Source organism: Mesocricetus auratus, unplaced genomic scaffold, assembly GCF_017639785.1.
Source record: "Mesocricetus auratus isolate SY011 unplaced genomic scaffold, BCM_Maur_2.0 Super-Scaffold_100003, whole genome shotgun sequence".
Classification (NCBI taxonomy): Eukaryota; Metazoa; Chordata; class Mammalia; order Rodentia; family Cricetidae; genus Mesocricetus; species Mesocricetus auratus.
In genome coordinates, this window is record NW_024429188.1 from 15,959,753 (window position 1) to 15,980,952 (window position 21,200).

The window sequence follows — 21,200 nt, forward strand, 5'->3', positions numbered from 1 at the left end:
GTGCCCATCAATGGACACTGTAGGATTACTACTTTGTGTTATTAACATGCTTCTTTTATGACAAAACAAAACTGAAATGCTTGTTTATTGAAGGATCTAAAGGACATTGTGTTGATGAGCCATGTAATAATACTGATATAAGTGTTATTTTATAAAATACATCCAGCCTTCTAAAATATCTGTCGACTGAAATCCTTAAAAGCATTTGTGATGAGCCACTGAGAAAAAGTATAAGTATAGTTATTTATCAAATATTCCAGGATTATTTTGAAATGACTATTCTTGGATTTATATAAAGGTGAATGATAATATTGTTCATTTCAGTTAACTACAGATGATGTCTGTGTTCTACCAAAATGATGTGGTTTTGCAGACATTGGAATTTATAGCCTCTTAAACTGATTGTTCTTCGAAACCTGCCATGAACTATTATACCTTAATTATACCCCAGATGAATACAGAGCACCAGGCTCCCTCTTACTGCTACCATGTTCTTTTTGTGCACTTCACTTTGTGCTACTTTTGTGTAACATTCTATGGGGTTCTCTGCTCAGAGAAGAATAAAATTACATATTTGATTCATCTGGAATAGAAGAATGAATTGGCTACCACAAATCTCCTTTCTTCTTTCTGATTCCCCTCCCCACAGGTGTTGACAGCGCTACTTAATGTGCTCAGTTCCATCTGTAAAATAACAGTTCTGTGTACTTTGGAATTGTTGGCTTCCTGGAGCTCATAACATTTCAGAAAAAAGTAGTTTCTGTTTCTTAGAATCAGAATGAAGGGAGAGCTCTGTGACTAGTTTAACAATGTAATCTCAAGGAAATTATAAGTGAAGCCATAAATTAGACAGGTAAATAATGTTTTTAAAGTGCGGTAGCTTTCAGCACTGATCTGACATGTCACACCATGTCCCCTTAACAATTCTCTTATGTACCTTTGTTCAAGCAGCAAAATTAGTAAATGAACAAAGGAATGCTTTGTTTGCCAAAGAACAATGACCCTTCCCCACTGTGAGTTGCTGGTCTGTCCCAGCACCACTCATACTTCCCTGAATTAAAATTTGGTCAGTCAACTCAATTTTTCCTCACATAGTAGTTTTTTCTAGATCGGGTCAAACTGGTAGAATATTATAGAAGTACTAAATGTAGTTAGGCTTTTCTTTTTGGTCTTTGTTCTTTTCGGGATCCACCACCCAGCTGCCAAATAAATTACATGGAGGGTTATACTTTGTTATGAATGCCCAGCCTTAGCTTCGCTTGTTTCTAGCCAACTTTTCTTAAATTATCCCAAGTGCCTTTTGCCTCTCAGCTTTTTCCTTTTCTTTCTTCTGTATATCTTACTTTCACTCTTACTCCCTGGCTGGCTAGGTGGCTGGGTGGCTAGCCCTGAAGTCCTCCTCTTCTATGTAGATCATTCCCTTCTTCCATCTTTTTTCCCAGATTACTCTTCTATTTATTCTCTCTGCCTGCCATCCCCTCCTATCATTTCTCCTTCCTTACTATTGACCATTCAGCTCTTTATTAAACCATTAGGTGATTTGGACAGGTAAAGAACCACAGCTTCACAGAGTTAAACAAATGCAGCATAAAAAAAAGCAACACATCTTTACATTGTTAAACAAATGTTCCAGAGCACAAACAAATGTAACACACCTTAAAATAGTATTCTACAACATACTAACTTGATTTGAGTGACTTTTTTCTGTCTTTCAGCAAAAATAGTGATCTTTGATATGCCTTGGATATTGAATGGTGAGTGTATTATTTGTGTTTTCCTAAAGCGCTTGGACTTTCATTTGTCTGTCTTTGCTGATTCAGCCATGTTTCTACAGCTATTTAGAAAAATGTATTTTACTTGTGTATTCTTAAAAGACTAAAAAATAATAGGACTGACATTCTCTCCTCAAACACTGAGAGTTTTCCACTAGTCTTTTCTAAAACCAGCCTCAAAATAATCTGCCATTTGGTCAAAACAATTACAAGAAACCTCATTCTGTTTCCTACACATAGGGTGTCTGACAAAACATGTATTGGCAAGGTATTCTCTTGGGTTTCAAGTGTTGAGGAACAAGGTGGGAGGGGTCTAAAGTCACTCTAAATCATTGTAATCATATAGCCCTTTTTGACAGTCATAATTTTGCCCTGAGTCTTTTGAAATGGCCATTAAAAATTATCTAGGGGTTTAAAATGGAATGCTGCTTCTTCACATTCTGTTTTCGTTGCTGTTTACATAAGTCCCATTGTTGCAAACAATAGGGTAACTATATAAACTGAAATTCAGTTCTATGAAAAGTTCTTTATTGGCAAACCCTTTAATACTGGTAAAGAATAAGCAAACACTTAGTAAAATGTTAAATCAAAAACAAGTCACTCCTGACTTTATGGAATTAAAAAATAATTATAGCAATGAAATTGGAAAACCAGATGAAAATGATAAATTATTAGAAAGACCTGGACTACTGAAACTGACTCAAGAATAATCAGAAGTAGTTGAGGTACCAATTTTCAATTCACCCTCATAGATCCTTTCATACTGGCCAGCCCCGAGGGTGATCTCTCAGGGTCTTCTTTCTTTCCCGATCTTGGTGGGACCTCCATTTGTGGTGCCTGAGCCATGAGCAAGTCTAATGCATTGGGCGAAAGCCTGGAGATTTAAATGAAAGACAAGACATCTAGCCATTTGTGCTAAGAGAGTGTGTGAGTGAGTGAGTGAGTGAGTGAGTGAGTGTGTGTGTGTGTGTGTGTGTGTGTGTGCATGAGTATGAGTGTGTGTGTGTGTGTGTGTGTATGTGTGTGTGTGTCTATTGCAAGGAGGGAGCAGTCTTATATACAGACTTACAGCACAATGGAGAAAAACCAGGTATAAGAGCTTGTGTTTTCATAATTAGAGGTTGATGCCAGTGGGGCAAGGCTGGGGCTGTAAGCCAGGACTAGAAAACAGGATGTACCTATGGTGTTGGCTGACACACAACTCACAGAGACCCCCATGGGGGCTGGGGCCCAACATAGGCCCTGGTGGCTTTTCTGGCAAATTCTATGTAATAGTTAAAGGATAATTTGCCTTGATGTTTTGTAAACATTTCTAAAAGTAGGCTAATGAGGACTGCTTGTAACTCATTGATGAGTAAATACAGGCCTGAAACCAAGCATCAGATGAAAAGAAAGCTACAGACTGCAATCCCTTACAACTATACCTGCACCAATCCTCTGAAGGTACTATGGCTAGGGGTACAGCTCAATGAGTTAGCACTTGCCTAAACTGTGTGAAGTCCTGAGTTCCACCTCTAGCACTACAGAAGGACAAAACTAACAAAATGTAGCCAAATAAATACAAAAAGCATTACAAGCTAAGGAGATTTCAAGTACTTGAAAATTGAGTTTAGTCCCCAAGAACCTGTGTAAAGAAGCCAGTTGTAGTAGTACCATGTGCCTATGCCCGTGGCACTGGGAGTGAAGGGTGGGGATACCAACAGGCAGAACTCTGGAGCTGACTGGCCAGCCAGTCTGATCTAATGAATGAGCTCAAGCCAGTGAGAGCCTGTCTCAAAAAGACAAGAGAGATAACTCTTGAAGAAGGACCTCTAAGATTGTCTTCTGACTCCCAGATGCATGCATACACATTCACACACACACACACCAAAAAGCATTACAAACAATGACAAAGAAGGATTTGTCTTAGGAATGCAAAGTTGGTTCGAGTGGGAAAATCAGGTAATATAACATATTAATAAAATGAAAAAGGTGACAAAAATCTAATACTATCTCTGATAAAAAATAACTTAAAAAGTAGGACCAGAAAGTTCTGTTGAAAAAGTAGATTTTATAGGGATCCTAGCAGTTCACATAAGGCTACCTTCCACAAATTCCACTTCCCTAAGTGCCTTTCATGTTTGATCACTCACTCAGACTGCTAGAACTCACTGAAAGCAATGATGCTCACTTTTGTGATTTATTGCAAGGAAAGAATTCAGAGAGATGTTTCAAATGTGAAACAGATCTCTCTTTCAGCATCAGTGTGAGCAGCACACACGTAGTATTGCCAACTAAGAAAATTCATTGATGCTTTCGTGCCTTGGTGCTCAGAAACTGTCTTGGAGCTCCATTATGTAGGCATTGGTTTTTGCCTGTGGTTAGTCCCTACTGATGATACTCTATGGCCCATTTCCTCTACCATAAATCACATGGTGGTTTTCTAAGTCCCATCCTAAATCTGAGATACTATTCCTACAAATCTAAGGTCCCCAAGGCTAAAAAGGACAATCCTACCAAATAAGAAGGCTACCTCCCAGAATCTGGGAGCAAAGGCCAGACCACTATTCAGGTAAGGGTAATTTTTAACTGCCAGAACAGCTTTTTGGCATTTATGATAACCCACAACTAAAATCCTTTGTGAATTATTTTAATAAAGCTGGCATGAAAAAAATCAGACTTAACACTTCATTTAATTCCAATAGCATGACTTCAATCCTGTCAAGTTACAAGCTGTTTTAAATTGAAAAGGAATATTTAAATAGTATTTGAACAAAATCGTAAATCATAGTGAACCAGAAATTTAAAAAGCAAAACAAAACATGATTTTCTGAACCATGGTTTAATGTTTTCATTATTCTTATTTCCCCTTATTTCTGCTATCATTTTTGAATATTTACTGCAGCATTCTGCTTTTAGTTTTTTCCAAATGGGTTAAAAATGCCCCCATGAAGCCGGGCGTTGATGGCCCATGCCTTTAAGCCCAGCACTTGGGAGGCAGAGGCAGGCAGATCTCTGTAAGTTCAAGGTCAGCCTGGTCTACAGAGTGAATGCCAGGATAGGCTCCAAAGCTATATAGAGAAACCCTGTCTCGAAAAAACCAAAAAAATAAAAATAAAAAAATAAATGCCCCATTAGAAATACCTTTTAAAATTAAGCATTAAACAATTGGCATAACACAGGACAGAATTGTAAATGTCAAATAGCTATGTTTGATAGTAATTTATTCTTGTAGAGTCTTTCTCATGGTTATATAAAATGTGAGGCCTGGGAAAAATGCCGTTTTGAGTCAGGAAGGAAGCTGGTCCTGGCTCACAGCCATAATGAGCTGGGCCTCTTCCTCCTGTTTCTGCCTTTCTCTTTGAGAAGGGTTTTCATATTGAGGGTTTATCAGAAGAAACACAAAGTAAAAGATTCTTCACAGATTCCTTCCTGAGTCATAGAGCAGTTTGGTTCATTGTCTAAAAGTCATAGTTGTTGAGGCCACTGATAGATGTGGTCAGAGGTCAAAACCCTGAAAAGCTGCTCAGTGAACATCAAGGTAATTTAACCTTCCTGAATCCCGGGGGAACATTTGAAGCCTGTGAAGGGCATGCATACCCTAAAGCCTCCCTCCTGGAATTAAAGAATGGTATGTGCCCCGCCTCAGGAGATTTTCATTTAATTAATGGCTCCGCTCCTAGTTCAAATTGGTTTCAGAAGACTTGGTTTGGTTAGTACATAGAGTAAAGTGCTTGACAAAACAAGTGACAGTTCTGTCTTGATTGTATTTCCTCAGCTGCTTTCAAAATTGTGAAAAGCTGGCTTGGGCCCGAAGCAGTAAGTTTGCTGAAGTTTACAAGTAAAAATGAAATCCAGGAGTATGTCAGTGTGGAATACCTGCCTCCCCACATGGGTGGGACAGTAAGTACAGTCTTCGAAACTTGTGGAATAACACTGAATAATAGTACTCTAAACTATGTACTCAAAAGGAAAAAGCCATATCTTTTTAAATGTTTTTATTTCTTCTTGTTTTTTATATTCTTCTTTTAGTACATTCTAACCATAGCTTTCCTTCCCCCACTCCTCCGAGTCCCCCCACAAACTCTCCTCTCCCCTAGATCTACTCCTCTTCCATTTTCCCCCAGAAAAAATCAGGCCTCCCAGGGACATCAACCAAATACAGCATACTATACAATAAGACCAGGAACAAACACTCATATCAAAGCTGGAGGAGGCAACCCAGTAGGAGGGAAAGGGTCTCAAGGGCAGGAGAAAGAGGCAGAGACACCCACATTCCTACTGTTAGGAGTCTCACAAAGCACCGAGCTAAAAACTATAACATATTCAGAGGATATATCACAGACACATTCAGGCCCCATGCTTGCTGCTTAAGTCTCTGTGAGCCCCCATGAGCCCTGTTTAGTTCATTATGTGAGCTGTATTCTCCTGGTGTCCTCAACCCCTCTGGCTCCTGCAGTCCTTCCTCCCCCTCTTACACAGGGTTCCCCAAGCTCCTCCTAATGTTTGGCTTGGCTGTGGGTCCCATCTGCTCCTATCAGCTGCCAAAGGAAGCCTCTCCGATGACAATTGAACTAGGCACTGATCTATGAGTAGAGCATAATATCATTAGGAATCATTTCATTGGCTTTTTTTAGTTTGTCCTAGGTCTCTGGGCTATCCAGCCTTCAGTTCCTAGTCATCCAGGAAGTATTGGGCATGGACTTCCTCTCATAGTATGAGCCTCAAATTAGATTAGTTATTGGTTGACCATTCCTACAAGCTCTATGCCACCATGGCCCAGTACATCTTGCAAAGCAGGGCAGACTGTAGGTTGATGGTTTTGTGGCTGGCTTGGTGTTCCAGTCCCATCACAAGAAGCCTTATCTCGTGACAGAGGATGGTAGCTTCAGGCTCCATAGCCTCCATTACTTGGAGTCCTCGATAGGGTCATCCTCACAGATTCCAGGGTGTGTCCACTGCACTATGTTTCCCATTGGCCTCCAGATGCCCTCCAATTCCAATTATCTCTCCCCATAATTTCTCCCTCCATCCCTCCCACCTCATCACTCCAGTTCTCATCCCCACATACCCCCATTCAGCCTGCAAAATCTATATATCATAATGCCTAAGGAAGGATCACTGATACCCCCCAAAAAGGATGCGGTGCTATAGATACTTTTCACTGATTTTTGACTATATACATACATATATATATATATATATATATATATATATATATATATGATTCTAAACTGGAGTGGATTTAGGATTCAGAAACAAGTCTTTATAAATTTTCTTCAACTCTTGTCTCAACCACCCTTCTGCCTTTCATGACTGCATTTCTTAATTTCTAGGGATGAGTATTACACATGTAGGCAAGTGTACAGAAGCCTTCCTCCTACTCATCTCTTCTTAATAGGAGCGAGTGTATTTGTACAGTATTATACGTCTGTTTTTTCCTTCCTAACACAGCATAGAGGTCATTCCAAATCAGTGGTTGACAAGCAAACCTATGTATGCTGTGGTGTTCCAGTATCTAACATGAACCATAAGTTACTGAAATTGATTTTGATGTAGTCTTTTAAATTTGTAATTTATCCTTAAAATGTGCTGCCACAGTTTGAAAGGTGTTTTGCTATTGATTGATTTATTGTCCTTTATTTTGGGTGCTAAGGATCAAACCAAGGGTCAGATTCATGCCAGGCCAATGCTCTTGCCCAGGCCTCAGAATCTTTTGAACTGATTTTTATTACTTATCAACAGAGATCAGAAACGGGTGGGTGTGCTTGAAATTTTTAATGTCAGGGCCAGATGCGGTAGTGCACACCTATAATCTCAACATGCAAGAAGTTCTGGGCCAGCCTGGAAAATATTAGGTGATTCCCCATCTCAAGTAATTTTTTTAGTACTTGCATAGCTGTGAAAATGAATATGGAAGTGACTTTTCCTAAAGTGTGAAACCTATGTAAATAATTGTAGGTATATTTTGCCTGCCCAACCAAATTGTATTTAAAGAGAACGAAGGGCTGGCAGGATTAAATGTTCAGTGTCCTTCATTTTGTTTTCATTAATCAGAAGAGATATGAACTAAAAAATTTAGTTTGAAGTCTACACCTTTCCTATCCTGAAATGTTATAGTTTATATTTTAATCTAGAAAAACAGAATGTTGCTCATTTCAGATAATAAACTTAAAGTAAAACCATCGTTGCAAATTTCCCCTGCTTTGTTTACATTTTTTTGAGGCAGGGTCTCTTGTAGACTATAAAGTACTCTTATAGCCACATAACTATCATATATAACTAGTATGCCCACCTCATCATGTGTTTTGTTCACATGTTTTGTCTTTTTTAGATATTCATTCTCTCCCTTCCCCCTCTCTCTCTCTGTGTGTGCGTGTGCGTGTGTATGCGTGTGTGTGTGTGTGTGTGTGTGTGTGTGTACATGTACCCATGGAGGCCAAGTGCAGTTCTCTGTGCACTGCCTGATGTGGGTGCTGGGATCTGAACTCTGGTCTCTGATAGAGCAGGAAGCACTCTTCAGCACTGAAGCACCTCTCCAGCCCTTGTGCTTGCTTCTGTGTGGTGTATGTGTGCATGGATGTGCATACGTGCACATGTGGAGGCCTGGAGTCAACTTTTATTGCTGTCCACCTTATTTTTTGAGACAGGGTCTCTCACTGAACATGTAACTTACTGATTAACTAGTCTGATTGACCATTAAACCCTTAGTGTCCTCCTGTCTGTGCCCCCCAGTACTGGAATTGCAAATATTACCACATGTGGCTTTTCACATGGCATCTAAGTTCAAGTCTTTGTGCTTGTTCAGCATTCACTTTACCCATTGAGCCATCTTTAGCACTTTTTTGGTTTTATGGGTTTTTTTTAGTTATTTGAATGAGGTTTGTTTTATTTGTAGTACTAGACATTGAACCCAAGTTCTCAAACATGCAAGGGAAATACTCTATTGAGCCGCATTGAGAACCATTTGTCAGTATTATTGCATCATGTTCTGTGTTGTGTGTAGAAGATTTTGAGTCTGCCCTACTTGGATTTATGTTGATTTGTTTTATTCCTCTTCTGTTTTAATATATACTTTTATAGTTTAAAACACACAAAAATACACACACTACATTTAATGCTTTTAGCCATCTGAAATTATTTTTGCTGGGGTGTAAGCTGAAGATATAACTTGATTTTTTTTCTTGCATATCTTATAGTTATCTCTATTCACTGTTCTTTCCCTTTTTAGTTTGAAATGAATACCATTTTTCCTTATTTCACTATTTAAGCATATTTTCTTGATATTTTCTTGGCTAAAGTAATCAGTTTTTAATATACCAGGAGAATTATTTCTCTCCACATTAGTAGTAGACTGATAAGGAAAATCCTCTCCTTTAGGATCCTTTCAAGTATAGCTACCCGCCACTGGTAGATGATGACTTCCAGACACCACTGTGTGAAAATGGACCAATTGCCAGTGAGGATGAAACCTCCAGTAAAGAAGATATAGAAGGTGATGGTAAAGAATCCTTGGAAACAGTTTCTAATGAAGAACAACCAGCTCTGTCAGAAAAGGTAATTTTAAGAATAACGTCAAACAGAATCAAAAGTTGTCATCTAAAGCTTGGGATATAGCTTAGTGGTAGAGCACTTTGTTCAGCATGCATGATGCCCTAAGTTCAATCCCCAGCATGAGAGGGAGAGGCACTGCCATGTCTCCCCAGCTCTGCCTGTGCCCTTGAGATAATCCAGTTACCTTGCTTCCATGTCTTCCTTGAAAAATTGAAGGAGGAGAGATGAGGTGAACTGATTTGCAACATACTGTTTTTTCCATATAAAAAGAGCTGAGTCTATGCTCAGTGCAAAACTTGGCAAAGTACTTCTGGAAGGAATGTTTTTCTCAAAAATATATTTATTTGTTTAAGATAAAAATAAAACTGATTAATATAACACTTCAGCTGAATGAAGTTCCTCTTGATCTAGTTTTGAAGGACTTGTTAATTGTCACGCTTTACAAAACTTAGCAAGGGCTTGCTTGATACATACATTATAATTTAGAACAAATATCTTCAATAATGTCATGTTTATAAGAGAATCATATAATATTTTTTCATGGTCAAGTCAATATATGTTAAACGTGTCATCCAGACATGCTAAACATGTTAAAAAAACTATAGTTTTCATTGAGTCTAGATGTTTGTTTGTTCTCCCAATGACCTATCCAACTTTAACTACAGTGTCTTCATCTTTTCTCCCTTGTTTCTGTTTTTGTCTTTTAATCTATAGAGTAACCCAACTGAGTCTGCTTCCAAAACAGATGAAAATGAAAAAGTTGATTCAAAGATGAAAACTTTTAAAAAGCCTTTGAGTGTTTTTAAAGGGCACTTATTACACATCAGGTAACAGAGATTTTATTCACTGCATTGCTGTAACATATCTTGATCAACTTGGAGGTGGGGGAGAACTGCAAGAGTCAGAAACCTTCTTTCCTGTTGTTGAAACTGTTAAGAGTAGAGAGTACAATTTGTTGAGAGTACAATTTGCCTTCTTTTCCAGACTTAGTGAACATTTCTTTTTTTGTTCGTTTTTTCTTTTTTTATTTAAATTAGAAACATGCATGCTCCCAGCTCCCCACTCCCACCCCAGCCCAATCCCCACATCTTTCCCCAGGGAGGGTGAGGCCCTCCTTGGGGGGGAATCTCCAGAGTCTGTCATTTCATCCAGGGCAGGACGTAGGCCCTTCCTCATGTGTCCAGGCTGAGAGAGCATCCCTCCATGTGGAATGGGCTCCTAAAGTTTATTTGTATGTCATGGTGAACACTAATCTACTACCCAAGGCCCAGAGATTTCTGAGGCCTCCTCACTGACACTACATTCTTGGAGTTTGGATCAGTTCCCTGTTGGCTTGTTAGCTATCAGTCTGGGGTTCAAGAGCTCCCCCTTGTCCAGTCAGCTATCTTTATGGGTTTCACCAGCACGGTCTTGACCCCTATGCTCATCACTCCTCCATCTCTGTCACTGGGTTCCTGAGGGTCAGTTCAGTGTTTAGCTGTGAGTATCTGTCTCTGCTTCTATCAGTCACTGGATGAAGGTTCTATGATGTCATATAAGGAAGTCATCAACCTTATCATTAGGTAGGGACTATTAATGTAGTCTCTCTGCTATTACTTAATTTTCCATTTGGTGTTATCCTTGTAGATCTCTGGACCATTTCTAACGACCTTTTATTATTTGTTCCACTGAATATGTGTCAAAGCCCTCATCACACTTCAGATAGTAATATTGAATATTTACTTATTGATAAATCTTAAAGATGCATTTGTTTGTATTACTGGTACTTGTAAAAATAAGGGGATATATTTGTTGATTTGACCTTCTGAAAGCCCAGTGTGTTCTAGGAAAATATAGTTTTGACAAAACCCTAATTTCAGACATGTTTATCTCTGTTCCAGGTTAGTAATTCAAAAGACTAGGGATTGGAATCTGGGAGTACAAGTCATGGGTAAAATTGTGTAAAGCCCTGAGTTTTATCCCTAGCAATGAAAGAAAAAGCTCTGGACTATTTCCTGTATTGTTGTGTTCAATATTGTTATACCAACATGAGTTAGTGATGACCTAATGTGGCATTTTTGTCCCTTTCCTTAAAACCTTCATGTATAACTATACTTGGAGTATACTGGAGTACATCTTCCATCAACATTTATTAGAAGCTAGACTTCTAATAAGTGCAATCTGGAATTCTCTAATTGACAAGCCTGGTTTGTTTCCATGTGTGTTGATTCTTGTTGGGATAGAATTTGGATTTATTGCCACTGTCTGTGTACTTATGTGAGTAAGGGAGAGACACACAACATAAATTTCATCTCCCATGGTTTGTCTTTTGCCATTTTCCACCTTTGGAGTTTGTATGTTTGTACTTTTTCTTCTGCTAGTTTGGAAGTCAACATTTGTTTCACAGAAGGACCATCCAAAGCATAGATCCTAACCTGGACTTCCTGAGGTTAAATTGAGAGCAGCTGGAAAGGCAGGCCTGAATAGGGCAATTTCCAGGACTGCACTTTGAACATGGTCTCACTACCTGTGCCCCCATCAGAGTCACAGAAGTACTTCTTCACATGCACAAGGACCCCACCAATGTCATCTCCCCGAGCTGCTCCTGAATTTTATACTGTTTACTGAGTATACTCTGATATCTATACATTACTGTTTTTCTCATGTCTCCTGTTCCTCAGGCTCCAAAAGGAATTAAGCAATCATATATGTTTGCCATCTTGCCCTAAGGTGGGCAACTTCATCCCTAAATACATTTTTTCTCTAGATCAGTGAGTATCCTTGATGTGAAGACATGCCTTGTGTAAACTTATCTCCGTCTGGGCTTACCAGTGCAAGCCTTCAATTCCAGCAGTCTTCAAAAGCAAGAACACACTTGGAGACTAGCCTGGGCTACCTAAAGAGTCTCAAAACCTTCAAATGCATACATACATAAGTTAGGTGAAAAGTAAAACACTTAAGCTATTCACTTTTCAACTTCAAACAAAAACACTACCCAAAATTCTTCCTGTTGTATTGAGGCACCTGGCTAATGTTGTTAAACTACACAATTTTTCTGGAGAATTCATTTTTTCATTTTAGAGTATAGATATTACAGTAGCCAATAATAGCAAACCTGGAAGCTTGAGGCTTACTAGTTTTACTTCTTTAACTGCCCTCCAATTGCTACTCCAAATTTCTTTCTATGTCTGTCTCTTCTCTACTACTCAGAAAAACCATTGTGTGGTACGAAGTTATTCTGTTTCTTAAATATATCCCTAATGATCTTTCTGGGAAATTATGTTCTCTGTTGGTGTAAGAAGGGTGCTCAAGTCTAATGTGTTTGTAATTAGGGAAAGCTGTCTCATAATCCAAAAACCTCCCAAAGAGTTTACACAGATCCACCATAGACTGTGTTAATTACAGGGTTAATTGGGCATCCTCATAGTTCTTCTGTTCCTTTCTATTTTCCTTCTGACCTTAGGGAAAGCCATAGGGCTTCCTAGCTTGTATAGCATCAGGGTGCTAAAGTACAAAATTGTATTAGGTAACTGTTTTGTAGTCACCTTTTATAAGGACGTCTCTTCATACAAATGAGTATTAACTATCAGCCAAACATTTTTTCTGACTACTGATTATAATGCTAACAATTTAGTCTGAGTACTATAAATGATTTATTTGTTTATCTACCTAGCCCAGCTGAAGAATTGTATTTTGGAAGTGTGGAATCTGGAGATAAGAAAACTCTAATAGTGTTGACAAACGTCACGAAAAATATAGTGGCCTTTAAGGTAAAAACCAAACCACAACAAAAACTAACAGCCATAATAAATTATGAAAGTGAGATAATAGCAAGTGATTTGGGGCATATACTGATATGATAGAAAGAACAGTAGTCAAGCAATGAATAACTGTGTGTAAAATGTTCAGCATGTCCCTTTTTATTTCTAGTACTTTGAGCCATATTGTATTCCCTTCTAGTGGGGCTAATAGTGAACATAGTCCTCTATACTTCATATGTGGCACATTAGAATCCAACAGAAACTACACTTCAGGTTATACCAAATGTGAAGGAAAAGTCCCTTGCAATTTGATTGTTTTATCCTTCTGTGTTGTAAATTAGATGCTTCATCTAATGAAGGCTGTCTTCCGGCCTGCACATACATATGCACATATATGCTCACATACACACAATAAGAGGAAAGCTAGGGCCAGGTGTGATGGCACATGCCTTTAATCCCAGCTCAGGAGAGGCAGAGGTAGGCGGTTCTCTTTGAGTTTGAGGCCAGCCTAATCTACATATCCACCTTAAGTCAGCAATGGCTACAGAGTAACACCCTGTCTCAAAAAAAAAAAAAAAAAGAAAAAGAAGAGGAAGAAGAGGAAGGCCAAGTGTCAATAGGGCTTAAAAGTGGGTTTTTAAATAGCTCGGGATGTTTTCATCTTCTTGGTGAAGACAAACAACATTCTACAGGTAGCTACCAAGGTGGTTGCATAGACTTCATTCATTGTTACTAGATGCTCTTCTTTGAAGTCATTCTTAAACCATGCCTCCAGAAGAATGTGAGGTTACATGCTAACTGTTTGTACACAGGTAAGAACTACTGCTCCAGAGAAGTACAGAGTTAAGCCCAGCAACAGCAGCTGTGACCCTGGAGCTTCAGTTGATATAATTGTTTCTCCGCATGGAGGTGAGTTGTCTTTCCCTATCTTTTTCTTAATGTATTCTTATGGTTCATGTTCAGAAGTTTTTGACCAATCTGTAATGGACTCCACAGGATTTTTTGCATGCTTTTATTTGTTTACAGTTTGGTGGGGGTCTTTGTTTGTCTTGGGGGTGGTGTTTTATTCTGTTTTCTTGGGCTAGGGGTTACTGTTGCATTGGGGTTTCCTTTGTTTTTTGAGAAAGAACTTCCAGTTGGGTGGGTATGGAGGTAAGATCTAAAGGACTTAGGGGAGGGGACACATATAATCCAAATATGTTTGAATTATAAATTGTTTTAAATAATACAAATATTTTAAACAGTAATAATAACGTCTTGAGCCATATATATCGATCCCCAGGACAGATGGTGTTCATATGTCACATTCCTCTTTTGGAGTGCAGGCTTAAGAGTCTCTGCCCAAGACCGGTTTCTAATAATGGCTGCAGAAATGGAGCAGTCATCTGGCACTGGGCCAACAGAATTGACCCAGTTCTGGAAAGAAGTTCCAAGAAGCAAAGTGATGGAACACAGGTAAGTGCTTTTACTCACAGCAGCCTCTCAAATGTGACAGAAGACTCAGAATGAGAAATCCCTGGGCCAGGGCATTGTCCTTTCCTTACAACTGTCAGACTTTTGGGGTGCCTGGATAGAAAAGGGGGAGCCGCTCAAGGATTGACCAGTTGACAGGTACATATCTCTGACCCTCAAGTCTACCTTATCGGAATGCTTACTTGCTTCGTGGTTTGTGACAGTGTTGTCTGTAGCAGTGAAAAGGCAAAGGCAAGACTTGAAGGGCCACTGGCAAATTCTAGCTGAGATACGTTGGAACATGCCCTTGCTGTAGTACTCAGAAGCTACTCAGAATTCAGCCACTCTATTCCCATGTGAAGAAATACAGTGGATAACAATTAGAAAACTGCTCACAGAAACATGATACAGTATCCTATTTAAAAGGGAGTTCACAGTTGCATATATATATATATACACATATATATATATATATATATATATATATTATGGCCTCTATACCTGTGCCAAATGTCTTTAAATATATATAGGAAAGTAGAGAAAACTGCTTCCTACTTTTTCTTTACTCCTTTTAAGACGGGATTACAATTTATTGAAGTGACATCAGTTTTGCCCGCCACCCACCCAAGGACATTTGCCAATATCTAGAGACAGCTTTACTTTTCACAACTCAGGGATGGGTACAGTGGGCATCTAGCAAATATTCCTAAGTCTCCTGCAATGCGTTTCATGAACACTACTTCCCCAAAATCACAAGCCACCCACAAAACCAGTAGCACTGAGATAGGAAACCCTGGTTGATAGAGTAATTAAGGATGGTCTCTCTGCTGGCACACGGACTGGGACATGAAGGAAATGAAAGAGGAAGTCACATTCTGGCTGATCGTATCTGCACAAAGTGCTTTGTGGTGACTGGCAAGGCAAGTTTCGAGAGAAAAAATGTGCTTGGCTTACATGAAAACCAGCAAGGAGGCTTATTTTCCTTAACTGGAGGGAGGGTGTGTCCAAGAGACAGCTAGCCGAGCACTAGGTCATTGCTTATGAGGACTGTTGAATTTAGCCCAACCTAGCGGAGTATTTTGTGGTCAAGGGACAATTTTTCCAGGTCACTACAGTCCAGGGAGGAAGTGTGTCACAGAGAAGTGAGCAGTAGTAATACCAAGTACTGGCATGCAGATACAGATGAGGTATGGGCACTGCCCACTGATGGTCACTTTACTGAAGGGACTAATGACCTTAAAGAGTGCCTTCAGAATGCAGGAGCCACATAAGCCAGAGAGAGCCCATGCTGAAGAGACGGATGGGGACAACTGGGCTAGACTAGAGGTGTGGCAGATTATAGAGAAGCTATGAAGTTGATGAAAGGGGTCTTTGACTTCTATTTTATGTGGGTTTTTGTTTTTATTTGGGGCGGTGGTTTATTTTTGTCTTGGTATTGGAGGAGCTTATTGGCTTGGGGAGTGGCTTGTTCATTGAGACAGGGTGTCATTATATAGCCAAGCATTAGCTTCAAACTTGTAATAATTCTCCTGGCTCAGCCTTTTAAGTACTGGCATTACAAGTGATCTCCACTATGCCCACCCCATCTTGAGGATTTTAACATGAGAAATTTGAGCACTGTTTGAAGAAACAGGCTGGGAAGATAACTCAGGACTACAGTATGAGTAGTACTGTATGAGTATTATGTGTGCACGGTCCTAGGTTCCATCCCCCAGACAGCCAAACAAAAAAAAAAAAAAGAGGGACATGGCAATAGCGACCTATAATCCCAACACACAGTACTTGTAGGTTGCAGCAGGAAGATCAAAATTTGAGGCTAACATGGACTACATAAGGAAACAATGTTTCAAAGGAGGAAAAAAAAAGCTACCAGAAAACATTAGAGAAGTTAATGCAAGTCCAACCGAGTAGAGGTTCCACCTGTTTTTCACAAAATAATAACATACTTACATTTTCAAATTATACCATAGGAACAAAAACTGCATTCTGCCAGGTTTTGTTTGTTTTGGTTGAGTTTGCTTTGCACTGTTCATGAAACAGGGCTTTGCTATGTACTCCAGGGGTGAACAGAAACTCAAGCTCTTTCTGTTTTTGGTTAAAAGCATGGGAGATTTTTGAAAGGTTAAGAACGAGTGACACAAAAAGAATTGGAGATTAAATCAAAGTGCTTATGAACCACTCAAAATGAGGGGTTTCTTAAATATAAGTTGCTGTACTTCCTTTGCTTTGGGTTTTACCAGTTCCTAATGGCTGCCTGCTCCAGAGCCCTCAAGAGAGAAGCACAGCTTCCACCTAGAAGGTGGGAGGGATCCTGCTGGTTTGGTACTAAAAGCTCAATCCTCCTTTCTAGAAATTGGAAGATAATCGGGGTAAATTCTACCGAATAACATATGAAAAAGCTTTCTATTGAGTCCCCTGGGGCAGTGGGCAGTATGCACAGTCTCTTGTTCTTTATACACATTAGGTAGCTAAAAGGGGACAGAGGGTTAAACTCGGTAGTTTATAAGCAAGCACAGAGCCCCAGCTTTCATTTTCACTGGAGAATAAAAGACCCTGGAAGATAATAGATAAATATAGACTGAGCTACTTTCGGAACTGTGCCTAAGGAGGCGAATGAAACCTTTTGCCTCCAGTACACAACAACTTTCAGAAAAAAATATTTACTAAAGCTTTGAAGAAGTTATGTTTCCTTGGAATTTCATAGGTTAAGGTGCCATACTGTTGAGAGCAGCAAACCAAACACCCTCATGTTGAAAGACGGTGCTGCTAACATGTCAGATAAAACCAGTGAAGATCTGTATCTGCAAGTAAGTGTGCTTTCCTCCTGACTAAACGATGACCAGTGGTAACGGCACCACGAGGTCTTCTGTGTTCCATAGCATAAGGGAACCTTTTAACAGACACAATGAAAGTTTTCATTTTGATCTCTATCCCTCTCTTTCTTCCTCTTTTTGGTTTTGGTTTTACTTTCTTTGGGGGGGGTGGTTTAGGGTTCGTTTGTTGTTTGTTGGGGTTTCTGTTTTCTGCTTTGGGAGACAAAGATTCATCTTGAACCCAGGCTGGCCTGGAGCTCCTCATAGTCCCCCTGCCTCAGCCTTCCAAGTGCTAGAGTTAGGGTGTGAGTTAGCAAGCCTGACTTGGAAGTGTCCTTTTCTCTGTGAAGAGGCCAGTCAATAATGCTAAGTGGCAGGCTGCTTTCAGAAGGCCACAAGCGTTTAAAGACTGCGGCAATTTGACTGTGGAATTGGGGTCAAATGCAAAGCACTGGTCCTTGTTGCATACAGAAGCCTTCCCTCTTATATAAAAAGAGCACCAACTACTTACTACCTTTCCATTGGAAAGAAACACAGAGGCTTCGTGCATATACCTCAGTGGTGTAATTTTTACTTACTGTGGCAGTGTGTTAGGTGTGATGCCCAAAAGGAAAGAAAACAAAGAGACATAAATAGCCCTAAAGTGTCTGGACCTCTGTTCTGTTTCAACTAGAAAATAGGACCTTTCAGAGTGGAGCATGAAGGGCATACACGTCCATCAAACTTTATATTGGATGCCTCCTTAAATTTCTAGTCCCCAACCTTTCAAAGTAGATGGGCCCCATCCCTTTAGTGTTTGGAGTTCTGATATTCTAGTTTGGCATTCCCATGATTAATGATTGCTTCATTGATATCAATCTTTCATCCCCTTTTTCTTCCCATTCAGCTCAATCGTTTACTAGAAAGCAATAGGAAACTTGAAGACCAACTCCAGCGCTCTATCTGGTTCCAACAGCTGCTGCTTGCCGTAACAATGGTCTTGCTTGCTTTTGTTGTTTCTTTCTTTTATTCATTATATAGTTAGAGAAACGGTGCCTGGTCAGAAACGTAACTCCTTCAAGACATTATCTGGAGAAGGTATACAGACCCCATTCAGACTTCTCCACCCACCTTCTAGAACTACTGTAAATCTGGGCTTCCTGAAAGGAAATATGTAGCACATAGAAGGGTGCCTGAAAACAAGTTGTTTGGATAGAGAAATGTTCAAGGCATCGATTATTAGAGACTATAGCTTGTTAGAAAACTAAGTAAAGGCATATACATTGTGTAAATTAATAGCTTAAACATAATTTATTTTTTCTTTTTGATTTGAATGCTTTCAAAGCAAAGTTTTATCATGTAAATACACTAGCTGAGCTGAAAAGTCTAAGTAATATGCTTTGTTGTAGCCAAAAGATATAATATGCTTTTTTTAAATATAGAACTACTAGCTGAGCTGACTTATTAGCTTTTCTATACTATGTATGTAAAATGTGTATATTGAAAAGGAAACATACTTAAACAGAGTAATTTATGTAATCTTAACTTTGTAACTGAGAACTACTTCCAGATGATAGTCAATATTCTTTTTGGAATGTAGAGCTATTTAATGCCAAACCACCTTAGCCTTTGTTTCTCAGCATTGCTGAGCAGCCTGCCTCTTATTAACCTGGGCTCTTTAGTGAACACTTTGGTTTTGAACCAATATGGAAAGCTACATGTGGTTGAATTTTTGTTGATTTCTGGTAGCAGTGCCCAGAAGGAATGTCTCAAAAACAGCTCCCCTTTCTAGTCAATTCTATGCAGTTTCATGTCATTCACTATGTTTGGACACTGAACCTTTTTGACCAGTTTATTACAAGGGCCTACTCTTCCACCGTTACATCTTCACCTTCATTCCAGGGCAAAGGAGTCTCTTCTGTGGATCACAAATTATTTTAAGTGAAAAGCATTAGGTAGCATTGAAAATCTAGTTGTTGTAGCTCGTAAGTATACCTAACCTTGGGTTCAAAATGGTCCTTGTTAAAAATGTTGGTGAGAAGAAAACTTTGAAAAGACTGGAGTATCCATGTGTGCAAATATAAAAGTAAAACAAAGAGGCTTAGAGAATGGGAACCACCACTCCCAATGGGCTCTCTAAAACACTCGATACTCTGCCTTTGGTACATTCATGTGGTTCCTAAATTCCTACAGAGGTACACCTTGCAGAAGCAGAAGCTAATGAAATTAGTTTGTGTTATCATTAACATGACCAGTTTCAGTTGCGTTCGGTTCAAATGTATATCTACATTTGATGACAGAAAAGTAGTCTGCCTATCAAACAGATTTTTAGCCATGTTTGGAAATGTGTTGTTCTCAGGAGTAGAGTTGGAGACTTTCAGCTTGAAGAAGTTGATTCCAAAACCCAGTTTTGAGGAGTGATGTAACAGAGCTCCTTAAAAAGTCTGCTAGGGAAATAAAACCTTAAAAGGACACTAGAGTGATACTCTGTCTTAATGTGGGTTTTTCTGTTTCAGTTTGCCACCTCCAGATGTGAAACAGACTGCAGTCCACACTAAGTACTGTGCACAGTATCTATGTCCCTGTGTGCTCACAGTGACTTCCCAAGTGGTAGATTTGGGGGCCTTAATATAAGCTCATCCCAAAGTATTTGTCTGTGCTTTTCATTCCTCATCAGATAATGAGGACTCAATTAGCCAAGATGAGGAATATAATTGTCCTAACAGTGTCCCTTTAATGTTACATAAGCAAAACATGTTGACACACTAAATATCCTTCCTTGCTTAATGTCTGGTCAGTTGAATTTAGTAATACAACTTGTTAGCATTCATTGTAAAGTAACATACATGAATGTAACATACATACATTGTTACATCACTCCTCAGAACCATGTGGTGAATGTGACTAAACACAACTGCAGAAAATTAACCATAATGTCAAAGGCATCTAAACTTTTCTACTATTCTTTTTTAATCTATATATTTACATTTTATTTTGTTCTGTCTTCATTTAATTTAATCATATTTGCATGATTATTTCTGGTATTCTGATCAACAATTTTATCTTTAATCATGTCTTTGCCTTTTCATGATCAAATCGCTAGGGATTTTCATTTTGATTTTTGTTTTCACTTGCGAATGGAAATCAATACATTTTCCATGAAAACATTAATGAAAGATCATTAGCTTGATCTGCAAGTAGCCTAAAATGCAATTGCTGGTAAACCTAGTCTCAAATTTCATAAAACCATAACTTTTTATATCTTGCCACTAATTTTGACTGGATTTAATAGCACTTTATTGTATAATTATAAAAATATATTCCTAGAATTGTTGCCAGTGTAATTTCTCTAATGTTCTGGTGCTTTTCATATATTTTCAGTATTTTTATTACTATATTGGTATTTTCTTTGTATAAATTGATCAAAAAACATGTTTTCTATTTTAATATGTTTTAGAAAATAATTACATTTATGAAATAAATATCATCAGGAAAAAACTCTTGTCTCTAATTGATAAATCACTGTTTTAAAAAAATCAATGTTCAAACCATCTCTGCTCTTTTAAAGATCACCATGATTCGTTTGGATCACCTTTGCATTTTTATAAGGACACTACTTCAGGCTTCCAAAGATGAATCCCATGTCAAGTGACCCTATTCTCCAGTGTGTCCAGGTTCTCCTCGCTCCTGTGTCTATTTGAGGTTGCACACAGTACAGTTTTTGACATTAAACTCACTGCTTTGGCTTGAGGCTCTTAATGAAGCCCTCTCTGGAACCACATAAATTTGCATTGCCCCATGTACCAACTCCTTGAGTCTTTGCACCTGATGGCTGATTGGGTGATGGAAGGGCACAAGGACAGCCCAATCTGGTGACAGAAGAGGCCTTGAAGCTGATAGCATTTGTTCCC

General features: G+C 38.9%; 1 protein-coding gene across 1 annotated transcript in view; it reads left to right on the forward strand.

Annotated features, from left to right (window-relative positions):
- Positions 1–19,761, forward strand: part of Mospd2 (motile sperm domain containing 2) — a 42,364-nt gene extending 22,603 nt beyond the window's left edge. Inside the window, exons 7-15 of the mRNA XM_040744066.1 lie at positions 1,716–1,754; positions 5,530–5,654; positions 9,132–9,308; positions 10,020–10,132; positions 12,958–13,054; positions 13,858–13,954; positions 14,371–14,500; positions 17,202–17,304; positions 18,197–19,761. Coding sequence (XP_040600000.1) covers positions 1,716–1,754; positions 5,530–5,654; positions 9,132–9,308; positions 10,020–10,132; positions 12,958–13,054; positions 13,858–13,954; positions 14,371–14,500; positions 17,202–17,304; positions 18,197–18,334 — 1,019 coding nt within the window. The 3' untranslated portion in view covers positions 18,335–19,761. The remainder of the gene's footprint in view (positions 1–1,715; positions 1,755–5,529; positions 5,655–9,131; positions 9,309–10,019; positions 10,133–12,957; positions 13,055–13,857; positions 13,955–14,370; positions 14,501–17,201; positions 17,305–18,196) is intronic.
- Positions 19,762–21,200: the final 1,439 nt, after the last annotated feature.